We start from the raw sequence: 18,012 nt of genomic DNA, 5'->3' as shown, positions 1-18,012 counted from the left end.
CTTTAGCTTTAAACCATCTATCATCTATTATTTTATATTATGATGTTTAATTACATGTGAGGAAAACCGGTTCACAAACTTGAACTAGTTTTCTGAATGCAGTATTACAAAAAAAAAAAAAAATGCTTAGATTCTTCACAAATAGAGCTGGAAATAGGGTGGGGAAATTGTCAGAGAATATTCGCTCAGATTTCAAAGTGGATTTAAACTGACTTTTTGCCTTCCACAAACATTCGATCCCCAGTGACAATTAAAAAGACAGACTTTGGAAGGACAGTCTGATCCCTTCTGCTCAGGACAAGCACATTGGCAGTGCAGTCTGGGGAAACCTTGCCTTGCTATATCTCTTCTGGAGACAGAGGACTGGAGTCTCCCAGGTTCTGAAGACTTGATGCAAAGCCCATTGAGATCATTGCAAAGACTCCCATTGATGTCTATGTGCCTTGGATCAGGCCTCAGTTTGGTACTTTACTCAAGTATCACATTCAAGATAATCATTTGTAAATGCTTTGATGTCTTATTTTGTATTCATTTTGTGCATATTTCATAGTCTGTGTCATTTCCCAGCTGATGTGGGGCTGGATTCTGCTGTCATTTAAGTCATTAGCAAAGCTCCCACTGACTTTAATAACAGCAGGATTTAGCCCTTAGCCAAGAAATGTCTCTTCTCCTTGACCTATCTACTGATGCAGGACTGGCTATTTCTTCACTGAGGGTGGAGTCTGAAAAGAGAGCGAGAGTCTGAAGGGAAAGAGCATGTTTCTCTTGGTGCCGGTCTGGGGCATGCTGAGTGCACGTCAGCTTTTGGATCATGTAATCATTCCTATCACTTTGGGAGACCACTGTTATTTCTTCCTCTGGGTTCTTACAACTCAGCAGGAATTCAAAGTGAGCTAATTCACCACAATAGGGCATTTGTATATAAAAAACAAAACAAAAACCCTTAATGCTTTTCCAGTCATAAGACTTTTAATCTTCTATGAGGTGCTTCGTGTTAGTCCTGGTGATCAGAATTATTTTATAATACAGCCTTTGCAGAAAATGGCTCTAAACATCCCCGGTCTGGTAGCCACGATTGTGTTCTATGCGATAATGTTGGCAACTGGGATTTGGGCTGCTTGGAAAACCAAAAAGGAGGAGAAGAATGCAAACCGAAGTGAGGTTGCCATGGTGGGAGGCAGAAACATGAACATTTTTGTGGGATTATTCACCACAACTGGTGAGTTTGTTTCTTAATATTAATTCCTGTTCTAGTTTATAATCTATATTTAGATCAGTAAGAGTTTCTTAAATTCTGTTGTGTATTCTCCTTATATAATTAACCTAAGGAGATGTCCTCTACATGTATTTGGTTTCAGATTTTTTGGCTAGAGGAATTGTTCTTCTATGTACCTACTTTAATTTTATTGGCGCTCTTGGTTTGTTCTTTTTTTCCAGTAGCACGGGATATCAACAGGTGATCAATGGCTCCATGTCTAGTTGGCAGCCGGTATCAAGCGGAGTGCCCCAAGGGTCAGTCCTGGGGCCAGTTTTGTTCAATATCTTAATTAATGATCTGGAGGATGGCGTGGATTGCACCCTAAGTTTGCAGATGACACTAAACTAGGAGGAGTGGTAGATATGCTGGAGGGTAGGGATAGGTTACAGAGGGACCTAGACAAATTAGAGGATTGGGCCAAAAGAAATCTGATGAGGTTCAACAAGGACAAGTGCAGAGTCCTGCACTTAGGACGGAAGAATCCCATGCACTGCTATGGACTAGGGACCGAGTAGCTAGGCAGCAGTTCTGCAGAAAAGGACCTAGGGGTTACAGTGGACGAGAAGCTGGATATGAGTCAACAGTGTGCCCTTGTTGCCAAGAAGGCTAACGGCATTTTGGGCTGTATAAGTAGGAGGATTGCCAGCAGATCATTCCCCTCTATTCAGCATTGGTGAGGCCTCATCTGGAGTACTGTGTGCAGTTTTGGGCCCCACATTACAAGAAGGATGTGGAAAAATTGAAAAGAGTCCAGCGGAGGGCAACAAAACTGATTAAGGGGCTGGAGCACATGGCTTATGAGGAGAGGCTGAGGGAACTGGGATTGTTTAGTCTGCAGAAGAGAAGAATGAGGGAGGATTTGATAGCTGCTTTCAACTACCTGAAAGGGAGTTCCAAAGAGGATGGATCTAGACTGTTCTCAGTGGTACCAGACGATAGAACAAGGAGTAATGGTCTCAAGTTGCAGTGGGGGAGGTTTAGGTTGGATATTAGGAAAAACTTTTTCACTAGGAGGGTGGTGAAGCACTGGAATGGGTTACCTAGGGAGGTGGTGAAATCTCCTTCCTTAGAGGTTTTTAAGGTCAGGCTTGACAAAGCCCTGGCTGGGATGATTTAGTAGGGGATTGGTCCTGCTTTGAGTGGGGGATGTACTAGATGACCTCCTGAGGTCCCCTCCAACCCTGATAGTCTATGATTCTATGATCATGTCAGAAATCCTCCCCCTTCTATCTCTTATACCCTGGAGGCAGTGCCATCTAGGGATTAGGGTCAGGGGACTAAGTATCATGGTTTCTGTTCTCAACTCCATAACAGACAGTATCTTAACTACCTCTATGAAGTGTTTTGAGATCTTCAGAAGAAAGCTGCTATGTAAATGAGGAGTGTTGGTATATGAAATACAAGTGTCTGTCTGCAATTGAAACACATACAGGCTTCACCACCCCAAACTGTTGAAAATTCTACTCAGTTCTTACACATAAGTGTAATAAAATAAGTTGAGCCCTCTATTCACTAGGACAGTGGTTCTCAAACTTTTGTACTGGTGACCCTTTTCACATAGCAAGCCTCTGAATGTAACCCCCCCCCTTATAAATTAAAAACACTTTTTATATATTTAACACCATTATAAATGCTGGATGCAAAGCGGAGTTTGGGGTGGAGGCTGACAGCTCACGACCCCCCATGTAATAACCTTGCGACCTCCGAGGGGTCCCGACCCCCAGTTTGAGAACCCCTGCACTAGGCTGAATATCAGGCAGAATGTCTTCCCATTGAGACTGTGGAACAGCCTCCCAAGCGGAGTGGAGCGGATCCCATTGGCGCATGCAGATGTTCAAAACCGGACAAAGCCTTAGAAAATAAACAGATGGGAACACTGCATGGCAGGAACATTGACTATGGCCTGATCCTGCAAGTCACTGAGGGGAGTTTTACAAAGGCACAAAGGGGAGTTAGGCGCCCAACGGTGAACGCCTCGGAAATCTCCCCCAAGTGCCTCCTGCAAATATCAAGCATCCTCAGTGCCCATTGCAGTCAATGGAAGGTGTCAGTCATTCATACATTTGAGCCTTAAATGACTTAACAGGGTCTTTTCCACCTCTCTGATTGGTTAATAGAACTTTAGCAAATTGATCCAACCCTACCTGGAGCAAGTAAACAGAAGGTTCAGTAGAACCACCCAGAGGCAGATTAAAAAGAGTTACCTGAACTAGGGATAGGAAGGAACCCATTAAAATTTTAGATACAGGGTTTCCTAAGATGAGATTTGGCCTCATAACCACATCAGAGACATGAGTGTATATAAATGTGTGTATGGTAGTTGTGAGGTTTGTGCCAGTGAGAGTATAATGTGTGTATAAATGTGGGGTATAGTAATTGTGAGGTTTGTGCCAGTGGGTAGGTACTCTTAGGGTACTTACATTTTCACATCCTTGCTTCTGTGGGTTGTGAGAGTTATATTGCTGTGTAGCAACCTTACCTGTTTCACCACAAAGTCTTTTGTGTATAATGTTTAAGCATTTGATGTTGTGCCTACATTCAGATTATCTGGTGTCTCCTGCTGGGAGAATGGGGGAAGGTGGAGCTGCGTCTGTAGCTGCCAAGAGGGGTAAGGCAAGGATCTGTGCCAGGGGGGCTGGGATCCCTGGCAGCTGTGCAAGTGGTCTGACAGCAGAATTTAGACAACTTTCTATGATGGCCATTGCTGATGATTTCAGCTATTTAATAAATGATTGGCACATCAGGTGGCAGCTCCCAGGGGGTTTCTGTGATCCAACCCATCACAGACATATCTCTCTTTAGGGATCCAACCCTATAGATCACAGATGGGTTGGATCACAGAAACCCCCTGGGAGCTGCCACCTGATGTGCCAAGACTACTTCTGCCCCCTGCTTTCCCTACCAGCTCGGGACCCCAGCATCCTGTCTTGCTGAGCCAGACACTCCCGTCTGCTCCAACAAAGACCCAGGGTCTGAATTACTTGCCCCAAAGCTGCAGGTTTACCTGAAAGCAGCTAACAGAAGTGTCCCTGTCTTTAACACTCAGATGCCCAACTCCCGATGGGGTCTAAACCCAAATAAATCCGTTTTACCCTGTATAAAGCTTATACAGGGTAAACTCATAAATTTTTCACCCTCTATAACACTGATAGAAAGATATGCACAGTTGTTTGCTCCCCCAGGTATTAATACATACCCTGAGTTAATTAATAAGTAAAAAGTGATTTTATTAAATACAGAAAATAGGATTTAAGTGGTTCCAAGTAGTAACAGACAGAACAAAGTAAGTCACCAAGCAAAATAAAATAAAATGTGCAAATCTATGTCTAATCAAACTGAATACAGATAAGATCCTCACCAGTTCCAGAATGCTCCCTTTTACAGACTAATCTCCTTTTAGCTTGGGTCCAGCAATCACTCACACCCCTTGCAGTCATTGCCCTTTGTTCCAGTTTCTTCCAAGTATCCTGGGGGGTGGAGATGCTCTCTCTTTAGCCAGCTGAAGACAAAATGGAGGGGTCTCCTAGGGGTTTAAATAGACTTTCTCTTGTGGGTGGAGACCCCCTCCTCACCCCTATGCAAAGTCCAGCTCCAAGATGGAGTTTAGGAGTCACCTGGGCAAGTCACATGTCCATGCATGACTCACAGTTTTTACAGGTAGCATCCATTGTTTACATGCTACCTTGAACATCCTCAAGTAGACTTCTTATGTGGATTGGAGCATTCCAAGATCTATTGTCCTTTCAGTGTTTCTTGATTAGGTACTTAATTTCAACATTCCTTTCTCTGGGAACTGACCAAATGCTCTGCTAAGGTTATTTAGAAATCAAGCCAGTACACAGCCAACATTCATAACATTCATAACTTCGAATACAAAAATGAGACATGCATACAAATAGGATTAATACATTCAGTAGATCATAACCTTTGAGATATGTTACATGGCATAGGTAGCATAAAACACATTCTAAGCATATTTCCATAAAGCCTTATGGAAGATACCGTCACACATGGTTACTGGGCTAATTGCACGTAATACACCTCCTGGTCTCTCCAAGTACACCTCCTTCTAGGTCTGAGAAAGAAGTGATGGCTGTGTGGAAACTCTCAGACCAGCTGCTGGGCTGCAGTTCCTGGTGTGTCAGCCATGATCACCTTAGCAGGTCTGACTGCTCAGACCCTGCAGTTCTATTCCGTCTGGGATGAATTAAGGTTACCAACATTGTATTTCAAAAATAAGGGACTGTTTTCTTAGCACCCCTGCCCCACCCACCTCCCGATATTATTATCATTATTATCTTCATGATTATTATTATTAATAATAAGCAGTACCCACCTACATTCACCAGGGGTATTTCTTGCTGCTTTTTGTAGCACTCAGCAACTCCCAATCTTGTTGTGCAGAGATGAAGAAATAAGAGACGCCCCTTCTAATAAGGGACTGTTGGCAACCCTACGAGGCAATGACAGTGGTAATTAGAGATCAAGCAGCTTCCTCAAAGCAAAGTATTATTTACTTAGAACAGTGGTTCTTAATCAGGGGTGTGTGTACCCCTGGGCGTATGCAGAGGTCTTCCAGGGGGTACATCAACTCATCTAGAGAAATGTGTCTCAACTGGGGGGGGGTCGCAAACCCTAGGGGGGCGGGTTTGCAGGATAGGTTTAAGGGGGTTGCAAGTGCAGGGCTGACATTAGAGGGGCAAGCAGGACAATTGCCTGCAGAGGTGGATTTACAGTAAAACACAGGGTGCCCTGGCACGGGGCCCCCCAACGACAGGGGGCCCCAGGCAGGGCCGGCACTTCCACTAGGCGACACTAGGCAGTCGCCTAGGGCGGCAGGATTTGGGGGGTGGCAGGATTTGGGGGGAGGCATTTTGCCACCCTCGGCGGAAATTCGGCGGCGGGGGGTCCTTCCGCTCCGGGTCTTCGGCGTAAATTCGGTGGTGGGTCCTTCACTCGCTCCGGGACCCACCGCCGAAGTGCCCCGAAGGCACGGAGCGGAAGGACCCCCGCCGCCGAATGCTCAGAGGAGGAGCGCTGCTGCCTAGGGCAGCAAAAACCCTGGCGCCGCTCCTGGCCCCAGGGCCAGGTGGCTGCGGGGGCAGAAACTTGGTCCTGCCGGCTCCAGGGGCTCCTGCTGCAGGCTCCACCCCCACCAGCAGCCAAACTCCTCCCTCCCCCACCTCCTCCCCTGAGCATGCTGCGTTCCCGCCCCTCCCCCTCCCAGCTGTTTCCCTGCACTCAGGTCGCTCCGGGAGGGAGGGAAGCAGGGAGAGGAGCGGGGCCACAGCGCGCTCGGGGGAGGAGGGGAAGAAGAGGCAGGGGTGGGGCCTTGGGGAAGGTGGTGGAATCGGGGCAGGGTGGAGCAAAGGCGGGGCCCCCGCACTCTCTCTGCACATATCCCACCCCAGCCCCAGGCCGTGAACCGCTCAGAGCAGGGGGCTGGGAGCACCCCCACGACCCCAGCCCACCCACCCCCACATATCCAGCCCCCCCACATCCAATGCCCTGACTCGTGCACCTCCCCACCCTGAGCACCAAATGGGAGCTCCTGCACATACACACACATTCCCACCTGCACCCCTTGCACCAAATGGAAGCTGCCCCAGGTAAGCGCTCCACACTCCAACCTCCTGCCCCAGCCCTCTCCTGCACCCTAACTCCCTCCTAGACCCTGCACCGCCAGCCGACTCCTGTACTCCCCTCACACACACCCAGCCCTGACTCCTGCACCCCCCTCACACACCCTCAGCCACCTGCCCTCCCCAACTCTTTTGATCGCTAGTTCCCAGCCTGGCAAAACAAGGTTTACATTGGTTTGGGATCACAACAGAGGTGAATTTTAAGTGTGAACAGCAGGGTTTAGAAGAGCGTACTCACTACTAGAGTGCCCCCTCACGGCTGGGCATAGCAGCTCTCTCCTTATCTAATGCTCCCCGCCAACACTCGCTCAGGTCCTACAGCCGTCTGCCTCTTCTCACAAGTCGGCCCTCATGCCAGTCCCACCCACCCAGAGTAATAAAGTCCAATAAACAACCATCCAATGTCCTTACAAAAGGTCTTCAGGCCTGACTCTGGGCCCCGTGGCCCACGCACCCTTCTCTCAGGGCTCTTAGTCATCCTTATCTCTTTCTCAGGGGCTTCACACCACCTTATCAGGGGCTGATGGGGAACCCAGGCCCACCCTCTACACTGGTCTAGTCCAGGGACCCTAGGACAGGCAGTCAAGGTTCACGCTGCCAGACTTCTTGCTGCTGCCTCTTTGGACTTCAAGAAGGCTTGCCTGTCAGCAGCCCTCTCCCACAGCCTCTCTAAGTTCACCCTTCTCTCAGGCCTCCCCTGGAATCCCACAACAAAATCCATAACTAAATGTAAATCCATTTCTGTCCTCCTCAGGCTTCATGTTTCATTTCTCTTTGCTCATCTGATGAACACGTCTCAGGGCTCTCTCTCTGGAAGTCCAGATCCTCCCCTATTATCAGGGCTCCTCATCAGAACTTGCTTCACCCCAGTTGCTGCTCTGTGTCTCTGTTGGCCTCCCACAAGACTTCTCAGGAGATGATCTTGGGATCCTTCCCCCGGGGCTTTCTAATCACAACCTCTCTAGTCCCAGAGAGTGGCTACAAAGTTCTCCCTGCAACTAGGGTTGCTCACAGTTCCTTATTTCTTCATCTCTCTTCAGCAAGATCAGGAGCTGCTGAGTGCTGCAAAAAGCAGCAAGAAATACCACTGAGAAATGTAGGTGAGTCCTGCTTATTGTTAACAATAATATCAGGAGGAGAGGGTGGGGCAGGGGTGCTAAGAACACAGCCCCTTATTTTTGAAACACAATGTTGACAACCAGACCTGCAGCCCCCTCCACGTGGTACTTCCCTTTTTTATAGCCACTGCGCAGCTCCTTCCCCAGCTGGGCTTCATCATTAATTAAACCCTGGCCCACCCCTCAGGTGCAGCCGGAGAGCATAATTGGCCTCTCAGGCACACATTAACCCTTTCATTGCCAGTGCGGGGTACATATCACATCACACAGGGAACGCAAGTATTGTAGTAGAAAAAAAGCCAACAGAAAAAAATATCATGTAGTCTTTTCAGGAAAGAATAGGAAAAAACAGGGAAGATGAGTTCTGAGCAACTCAGGAAAAGTCAGTTGGTGCAGTAATGCAGGGAGAAGAAGATAAACTCTCAAGAGCAGACAAAGACCAGCTGGTTTGCTTACTGTACTCTGAGGACCAGAGAGACTGATATTCCACGACCGGGAGGGGACTCAAGAGGTGCACTGGAGGCTGAGGGAGAAGGAGACCAGAACAGCCCGGCAGGACTGGAAGATCTTGGAGACAACCTCTTAGAGGATGGCAGAAGCAGCAAGTTGGCACCATCTAAGCCAAGCTCGCCTCTTCATCAGCAGCTGTCATTGCAAAGGCTGCAGGTTGAGGAGTTAAAGCTGCAGCTTCAAAGAGACAAGTTGCACTTTGAGGCCAAGCAACTTGCCAACTGGGAGCAGCAATGGCAGCATGCACAAGAAGAGAGAGCACAGAGAGAAAAGGAGCATCAACATGAACCTGAAACGGAGAAAATGCTCCAGTTGCACCCTTATGCTGGAGGTGGGGGCAGACCTCAGATACCGGGGTCCTCAGACTGCATCCTTTCTGAACTGCTGCCTAGCCTCACTATAGGAGGGGGCTGACATGGATGTGTTATTCAATGCTTTTGAGATGAGCTCTGAGTTAAATTGGGCAGCCATCGAGGACTGGTTCCGTATCTGTCACCCTCACAGGCGCCGACTTTCCAAAGTGCCAGGGGGTGCTTGACCCCCAGCTCTGCCCCAGGCCCCACCCCCACTCCACCCCTTCCCCAAGGCCCCACCCCCACCCCACCTCTTCCCACCCAGTTCCACCCCCTCCCCCGAGCATGCTGCGTCCTCGCTCCTCCTCCCGAGAGCCTCCTGAACGCTGCGAAACAGCTGATCACAGCGGGCGGGAGGAGCGGGGAAGGAGGGGAGGCGCGGAGAGGCAGGGGGAGGCACTGGTCCGCCGGGCTCACTGGCGGGCGGGGGGCACTGGAGGGTGGAAGGGAGCTGATGGGGCGCTGCTGGCGGGTGCTCAGCACCCACAATTTTTTCCCCATGGGTGCTCCAGTCCTGGAACACGCACGGAGTTGGTGCCTGTGGTCATCCTTACTTATGGGGAAGGCCCTGTAATCTCTTCTGCAAAAGTTAAACTGACACCCAAATCACTGTAAAAGCTTGAGAAGGTTCAGGGAACCTGACAGTGGTTATACTGCAGGATATGCCTTTTGATCTATTGCTGGGATGTGATATAACTGGTTTGAACCTAGAAGGCTCAGATGCAAACCCCAGTGCTGATAGGGAAAATGAGGCATGGCTGAAAGGTGCTGTGAAGACAAACTCAGGTGAGAGAAGGGAAACCAAGGCAGCTAAGGATCATTATCAAACCTATGGCACCCATCAGAAAGAAGGGAAAGCACAAGATAAGTTAAAATCATTGCTTGGGAGAATGCAGAGACTGCAACAGCTAAGAAATAGCCTGATTTTCAGAGGCACTGAGCTCCCACAGTTCCCACTGAAGCCAACCAGGCACCAGAAAAGCCACTTGCCTGCACCACCAGAGTTGGACAGGATGGAAAAATACTGCTTACTGTCATTTACATACTGAAAGCACTTCAATCCTTTTCTCCTCACTAATCCTCCTAATGGTCCCATACAGGGGCGGCCCGTCCATATAGGTGAACTAGGCAGTCACCTAGGGTGCCAAGTTAAATGGGGCACCAAATTCAAGGGAAAAAATCAAAATAAAAAGATGAAAAAAAATTCAAATAAAATAACGAAGATGACGTCACACTCCAAGCAGGTAACCGTGAGGAAGGGGATTACTTTCCAAACAACCAGTGTCGGGTTATAATGTCAAAAAAGATCATTTTGTTTCCGTGTAAATGCTGTAACTAACTGTTTTAATAGGTAAGTGAGTGTATGTTACTAATCATTGAACGTTTAAGCAGTGAAAAGACGTGTTGGGATGGCTGCAATGTGGTTTAATCACCAAAGATGTGGTGTGTCAGCCATCCTTAATACTATAATGCTTGCAGTCGGGAGCACACTATATAACAATATTCAAATGCCCCATGGCAGAAAGAGGAAAAAGAAAACCCTCAGGAGCTGAGTATCGTAAACGAAAGGCTGAGAAGGAAAAGGACCAAGCAAAACAGCAGGGATCCTTCCTGAAATATCTTCTCTTTAATCCAAATAAAGATGGAAGTAGTTCACAGCATCCAGATGAAGCAATTTTACTTGGAGAGAAGGTTAGCTCACATCCGCATGGAAGCAGTTTGGAACATCAAGATGAAGGTATATTACTTCGAGATGAGGGTATCTCAGATCCACAAAAAAGGAGTTTGGAAACTCAAGATGATGGAAACTTACTTCTAGATGAAGGCAGCTCACAGCATCAGACTGATATGGAAGTGGAGAACATTTATTCACCTTCAGAGACACATGCAGAAATTGAAGTAAATGAAGTAGCAGGAAGAAAGGATGAGGAAGTTACAAATAAGTTACAGTATAGGGACCCAGCTTCATGGCCCAGATGTGATGACAGTGTGCGGCAAATTCTTGTGGAACATGGACCTGAACAAGTTCATGAATTTCCCTTCCCGAAGGATGGAAATAAAAGAAAATTCTCTGCTCAGCATTACAAGAGGAAACTCATTAATGGGGAAGAAATTCATCGAAACTGGTTACAATATTCAGCGTTGAAGGACTCTGTGTTTTGCTTTTGCTGCACATTGTTTAGAAATCAAGCAATTGGTACATCAATTACTGAAAATGGTTCCAAGGACTGGAAAAACATATCTTCAATTCTCTCTTCACATGAAAGAAGTACAGAACATTTGGAATGTTTTCAAAATTGGAAAGAACTTGAATTACGATTGAAAAAAGGAAAAACTATCGATGAAGAAAATTTACATGTGATCAAGGACAAAGAAGAATTTTGGCAACAAATATTAGAGAGTCTGTTTGCTTTCGTGAGAGTTCTTGCTGGGAAAAATGTAGCATTCTGCAGCCACAGTAGAAATGAAAAAGTATACACTCCAGGTAATGGAAACGTTTTAAAATTTGTTGAATACCTGGTTTTGTTTGATCCAGTCATGAAAGAGCATCTACGTAAAATAACTGATCATGAAACACAGGTTCATTACTCAGGAAAAAATATGCAGAATGAACTGATTCAAATCCTAGCAAATGCCATTAGAAAAAAAATTGTAGAAATTGTTGAAAACTTACGTGGCCAAGGCTATGATAATGGAAGTAATATAAAGGGTAAAGACAATGGTGTGCAAAGGAGAATGATGGAAATCAATCCTAGGGCCTTTTTCGTTCCTTGCAGTGCACATTCTTTTAATTTGGTTGTCAATGATGCTGCTAGATGCTGTTTGGAGGCAAGCAGTTCCTTTGACCTGGTGCAACGTGTTTATGTGTTTTTCTCAGGCTCAACACGCCGTTGGGAGATTCTGACTCGCCGTGTGAATTCTCTAACTGTGAAACCATTTAGTCAGAAAAGATAGGAGAGTCACATTGATGCTTTGAAGCCTCTTTGCTATGAACTTGGAAACATTTATGATGCCCTAATTGAAATTTCTGATGATACTACCTTTACTGGATCATCTGGCAATACGGCACGTTCAGATCAGAAGTTCTTGCAAATGGCCTTTCCAAGTTCAAATTTGTGACTTCACTTATTTTGTGGTATAATATCCTTTTCAAGATTAACCTCACTAGTAAGCAGCTTCAGGAAAAGAACTTGAACATACAGTCTGCTATTCAAAAACTGCAGCAAACTAAAAATCTTCTGGAGGAATTCAGAAGTGATGAAGGGTTTGAAAGAACACTGGTAGATTCTCTCGAGCTTGTTGAAGAAATAGACTTTCTGACAGAATTTGAACCAGAGCCAGTTCGCATTCGGCAAAAAACCCAGCAGTTTTTGTATGAAGGATGAGACACACCCATTCAGAACCCAAAATAAAGGTTCAAAGTGAATTTCTATTTCGCAGTCCTTGATACTGCTATTCACTTGGTTGACAAAAAATTTCAACAGATGCAGCAGCTAGAGTCAGTATTTGGCTTTCTATATGATACCCACAGCTTGCAAAAGAAAACAGCAAAACAGATAAGAGAATTTTGTATAAAACTGGAGTCAGCATTGACTCATGAAAATTCAAAAGACATTGATGCTACAGATTTGTGTAGTGAGCTTCAGGCTTTTTCAAGATGACTTAAGAAACATTCCACTCCTGAAGAAGTACTGAAGTTTGTTTGTGAAAATAAACTCACAGACAGTTTTCCAAACATTTTTATAGCTCTACACATTTTTTTAACTTTGCCAGTTTCCGTAGCTAGTGGGGAACGTAGCTTCTCAAAGTTAAAATTGATAAAAACATATCTGCGTTCAACAGTGATGCAAGAGAGACATGTTCGACTTTCCACAATGTCAATAGAGCATGAAATAGCTGGAAAACTGGATCTAAAAGAACTAGTGACTGAATTTTCAAAACTTAAAGCAAGAAAAGTCATATTTTAAGAGCATAGAGTGTTTTTTATTCGGAGTGTTTTGTAAATACAGGTTAAAGTTCATTGAAGAGTTTTCTTATTTCTTTCTATATTGGATGTGGTGGTAATGGCAGTTAAAGCAGGATAGCATAATGGATGATTTTGGATTTGTAATAATAAAAATTATAATTAACATTTTAATGCATTTTTATTTGAAATCGGACTGAAATATCATCTAGCTGTTGTGTACAAATCTATTCTGAAAATTTCATGTCTCTATTTTATCTGAGCTCAGAAACATTGGTTGGACAGACAGATGGACGGACAAACTGAATAATTAAGCCTCTGTTTAAAAAATAAAAAAACGCTTAAAAAACATTAAAAGGAAAAAAGCAGCAAAATGTTTCCCAGTTTACCAAAAACCTCAGCCTAGATCTGCCCTTGGGGGTGGGGGGCATCGATTGCATGGTTCGCCTAGGGCGCCAGTTGCTGGCAGCTAGTCTAGGGCCGCCCCTGGTCCCATACAGGTTAAGTAAGAACAGCAACTGCAGAACCATACATCACATCAGTGGCCAGCATGAATTACTTATCAAAGAACTTTTCTAGTAGCTTAGTAGTTCCTAAGTGTCTTGCTGAATATGGATAGATTTAAGTACTTGTGCTTAAGTGCTTTGCTGAACTGAATGATAGGCACTCAGCATCTCTGAAAACCAGCCAACTTATTTAGATGCCTACCTTTAGTGGCCCACATTTTGAAAATTCACTCTGTAACATTATGTCCTTGAAGTTCTATCTTTGCTTCTGCTTCATATGCCTTATCTTCTAGCACAAAATATGATGGTAGCTCTGAAATAAAGGAAAACCATATGCTTTCTTCTTTTTCTCAATTTCCTCCTGCTTTTCTTTTTTTCCAGCAACTTGGGTTGGAGGTGGCTACATCAATGGAACGTCTGAGATCGTGTACCTCCCTACACGAGGGCTGGCCTGGGTCGTGGCTCCAGTAGGATATCTTCTAGCTTTTATCATCGGTAAAAACAACAATTCGATTCTTAAATGTTTTCATTGCAAAGCAGTTTTAGCAACATGAAAATTTAGGCTTCTTGTTGTTCAGATGCCTGTATTCTGAGTTGTCCAACTCAAACGGTTGCATAAAAGTGGTTATGAAAGTCAGCAAAAGTTGGACACAGACAGGCACAAACTGGATTGTTCACATTAAAAGAACTCTGTTGAGGGGTCTTCAAGGATCCTGTTAAACTCCTGGTTTGGCTTAACAACAAACGGAAAGATTCTAGAAATGGGAGAAAATTATTATCATTTAAATCACCAAAATGCATTTTGATTGGTTAATTTTAACAAAATGAGGTTGCTCCCCCTTCTTGGACACTGCTTATTTTGGGGACTGGTAGGGGTGAACTTTACGATTGTGGCTGCCTCTCCCATCATTTCCTGGGGTTACCCGCACACTGTAGGATCACCCACCTTTACCCTGCTCCTAGGGCTCAAGGCATAACCCCACACTCTAGGGCAAAGGTGGGCAAACTACAGCCTGCGGGCCACATCTGGCCTGCGGGACCGTCCTGCCCAGCCCCCGAGCTCCTGGCCCGGGAGGCTAGCCCCAGCCCCTCCCCTCGTGTTCCCCATCCCCCGCAGCCTCAGCTCACTCGCTCCGCCGCCAGCACAATGCTCTGGGCGGCGGGGCTATGAGCTCCTGGGGCAGCGCAGCTGCAGAGCCCAGCCTGACCCAGTCTCTGTGCTGCGTGGTGGCGGCAGCGGCATGGCCCAACTCCAGCCGGGTGGCACGGCTGTAGCGCCGCCAGCCACCGGTGCTCCAGGCAGCGCGGTAAGGGTGTGGGGAGCGGGGGGTGGGGGTTAATAGAGGGCAGGGGAGTTCAGGGGAGTGGTCAGGGGGCGGGGGTGTCGATAGGGGTCGGGGTGGTGGGGGGGGAACAGGGGGTTGAATGGGGGCAGGGATCCCGGGGGGGGCAGTCAGGAAGGAGGGGGGGTTGGATGGGATGCCAGGGGGCAGTCAGGGGCAGGGGTTCCGGGGGCAGTCAGGGGACAGGGAGAAGGGGTGGTTACATGGGGCAGGGATCCCTGGGGGGCCGTCAGGAATGAGAGGAGGCATTGGATGGGACGGCAGGGGTCAGGGAGCAGGGGTGTGTGGGTGGGGCAGGGGTCCCCGGGGGCCATCAGGGAACAGGGCGGGTTGGATGGGGCAGGAGTCCTGGGGGGGGGCAGATAGGAGGTGGGGGCCGGGCCATGACCCCTTCCCCTAACCGGCCCTCCATACAATTTACGAAACCCGATGCAGCCCTCAGGGCAAAAAGTTTGCCCGCCCCTGCTCCAGGGCACCCACCCACCCTTACCCTTCCATGGGCTCAGGGCATAACCTTACACTCTGTGGGTTTGCAGGGTGTTTTACCAGTGAAAGAGCCTCACACAGTAATATCCTTAACCTCTATTTATTAACAATCACCAAAACAAAATGCACATGCAAAGCATACAGTGCTCACCACTCCCAATAAAGCTGATGAGCTTTTCCTGCTGGCCAGTCAAGATCAGGTCATCCAGGGACTCCAGCTTCTGCACGATATAGTTGGCAGGGTGTTGAGGTCTGGCAACTCTGATCTTGGGCTATGTCCCGGAGTTGGTTCCAAAGAACTTCCTTTTGGACCCAGTTTATATAGTAAAACTTGAGTCCTGCTTAGCTGTTCCTTAGCCAATCATTTTACTGAAGTATTACATAATAATTCTTTGACCAATCCTAACATATTGTGAAACAATTCTTCACCCAACCATGTCCCACCACTTTAGTTGATTTACACCTTGCAAAATTAGTTATGTAACAGACAGAAACAAAGAACCAGACAGAAACCATGCAGATAAACAATAGAGAAGTAGGGATTATCAAGGCAAAACAATAGCGATTTCACAATCACAACTGTTGATAAATGATTCCTTGCCAGACAGAATGCTATTAAACAAAGTTTTCTTTAAACATCTTAAGAGCTGTTTTTTTATCTGGCGATGGTGGCTACTATTAGAACAGGATCTCCTTCTTAACAGCCCGATATTACATTATTTTAACGTAATTTAGACGGAATGTAAGGATGTGACTTTCTGCTTCTTGGCTCATGACTACTGCTCTCCTATTATGGTTGCAGAAAAAGGCCTCAGGCCTTACACTTGGGCCTCAGAATCTACCTTGATACCATTGGGTTGTAATCATTCTGATCCTGAAAGGCTACCAGAGCAGACTTAGCCAGATGAAATTACCACCTCCACCATTTTCATCTAAATCTTGACCACCACCTGAGTTTTGAGATTTGGGTTCCGGCCATCATCCACCTCCCTCATATATTATTTGCCCTCTCTATCTTGTTTCTTCGCTAGACTATCTTTCTCATCCTACGTTCTGTCTAATAAGAGTCTGGCTTAGCCAGACAAAACAACTCTACCTTTTGAAACACTGCTGTGAGCCTGTGACCAGAGAGGCAGCTAAAAGCAGCGGCCTCAGACAGCCTGACAGAGGTACAAGTTTGCCAGGTCTGAGTGACTGATAAGATGGCATATGCTGGACCTGTGTTAGTCTAGAAGGGAAGTTACATGTGAAAGTCAGCACCAGAGACAGAAGCTGCGTTTTCTCTCTTTGCTATTCTTGTCTCTCCCCTTTTGTGTGAGTTTGTCTTGTACTTGGTTTCAGTGTTGTAACTGCTTTTCCTTCTTTTTCTATGTTTTGAATAAAAGATTTAAAAATGGCTAATGGTGGTTGTTATAGTGGAAACAAGCCAGCTAAACCTGAATACCTGAACTGCACATAACTATTTAATGTTGTAACACTGAACAAGGGTTTTATTAATATTTTATCCCTTATTGGGCCCCAGACACTGTCCTATCAGCACACCAGATACGAGTCCAAATCAGAATGTGAAGGTTCTACTCATTTGTGCCTGATCCCATTGAAGCCAATGGAAAGACTCTCATTGACTTCAATGAGTGTTGGATTAGACCCCAGCAACCTATTACTTATGAAGCCCTAGCCTTGTTCACCTCAACTTAATGACAAAACTCCCATTGACTTCCAAGATGCAAGACCATCATCTTAAATTATTATTATTGTTATTGTTGGGCCAGGGGTGGTCTTTGATCAGTACATACTCAGACACAGTTCTACTGAAGTCAATGGAAGCTTTCTGAATGGAGCTTTCAGTTTTCAGAATGGAGAGAGGTAAATAGTGGTGTCCCGCAGGGATCTGTACTGGGCCCAGTCCTATCTAACATATTCATAAATGATCTGGACAAAGGGGTAAACAGTGAGGTGGTAAAATTTGCAGATGATACAAAACTACTCAAGATAGTTAAGTCCAAAGCAGACTGTGAAGAGCTACAAAAGGATCTCACAAAACTGGGTGACTGGGCAACAAAATGGCAGATGAAATTTAATGTTGATAAATGCAAAGTAATGCACATTGGAAAACATAATCTTAACTATACATATACAATGATGGGGTCTAAATTAGCTGTTACCACTCAAAAAAGCGATCTTGGAGTCATTGTGGCTTCTTCTCTGAAATCATCCACTCAATGTGCAGCGGCAGTCAAAAAAGCAAACAGAATGTTGGGAATCATCAAGAAAGGGATAGATAATAAGACAGAAAATATCATATTGCCTCTATATAAATCCATGGTATGCTCACATCTTGAATACTGCGTGCAGATGTGGTCGCCCCATCTCAAAAAAAATATATTGGAATTGGAAAAGGTTCAGAAAAGGACAACAAAAATGACTAGGGGTATAGAACGGCTTCCATATGAGGAGAGATTAATAAGACTGGGACCTTTCAGCTTGGAAAAGAGGCGACTAAGGAGGAATATATGATAGAGGTCTATAAAATCATGAGTGGTATAGAGAAAGTAAATAAGGAAGTGTTATTTACTCCTTCTCATAATACAAGAACAAGGGGCCACCAAATGAAATTAATAGGTAGCAGGTTTAAAACAAACACAAGAAAGTATTTTTTCACCCAATGCACTGTCAACCTGTGGAACTCCTTGCCAGAGGGAGTTGTGAAGGCCAATACTATAACGGGGTTCAAAAGGGAGCAAGATAGATTCATGGAAGATAGGTCCATCAATGGTATTAGCCAGTATGGGCAGGAATGGGTGTCCCTAGCCTCTGTTTGCCAGAAGCTGG

At 45.8% G+C, this 18,012-nt stretch overlaps 1 protein-coding gene across 1 annotated transcript in view; it reads left to right on the top strand.

The window, feature by feature from the left end:
* The first annotated feature begins 1,035 nt into the window (after positions 1–1,035).
* LOC112112677 (high-affinity choline transporter 1-like) overlaps positions 1,036–18,012 on the top strand; it is a 40,881-nt gene continuing 23,904 nt past the window's right edge. Inside the window, exons 1-2 of the mRNA XM_026651669.1 lie at positions 1,036–1,219; positions 13,733–13,846. Coding sequence (XP_026507454.1) covers positions 1,042–1,219; positions 13,733–13,846 — 292 coding nt within the window. The 5' untranslated portion in view covers positions 1,036–1,041. The remainder of the gene's footprint in view (positions 1,220–13,732; positions 13,847–18,012) is intronic.

The sequence above is a fragment of the Terrapene carolina genome, unplaced genomic scaffold, assembly GCF_002925995.2.
Source record: "Terrapene carolina triunguis isolate 2854851 unplaced genomic scaffold, T_m_triunguis-2.0 Scaffold97, whole genome shotgun sequence".
In the NCBI taxonomy this organism is placed as follows: Eukaryota; Metazoa; Chordata; order Testudines; family Emydidae; genus Terrapene; species Terrapene triunguis.
The sequence above is the reverse complement of the archived record's forward strand: the minus strand, read 5'-3'. Positions and strand labels throughout refer to the sequence as shown.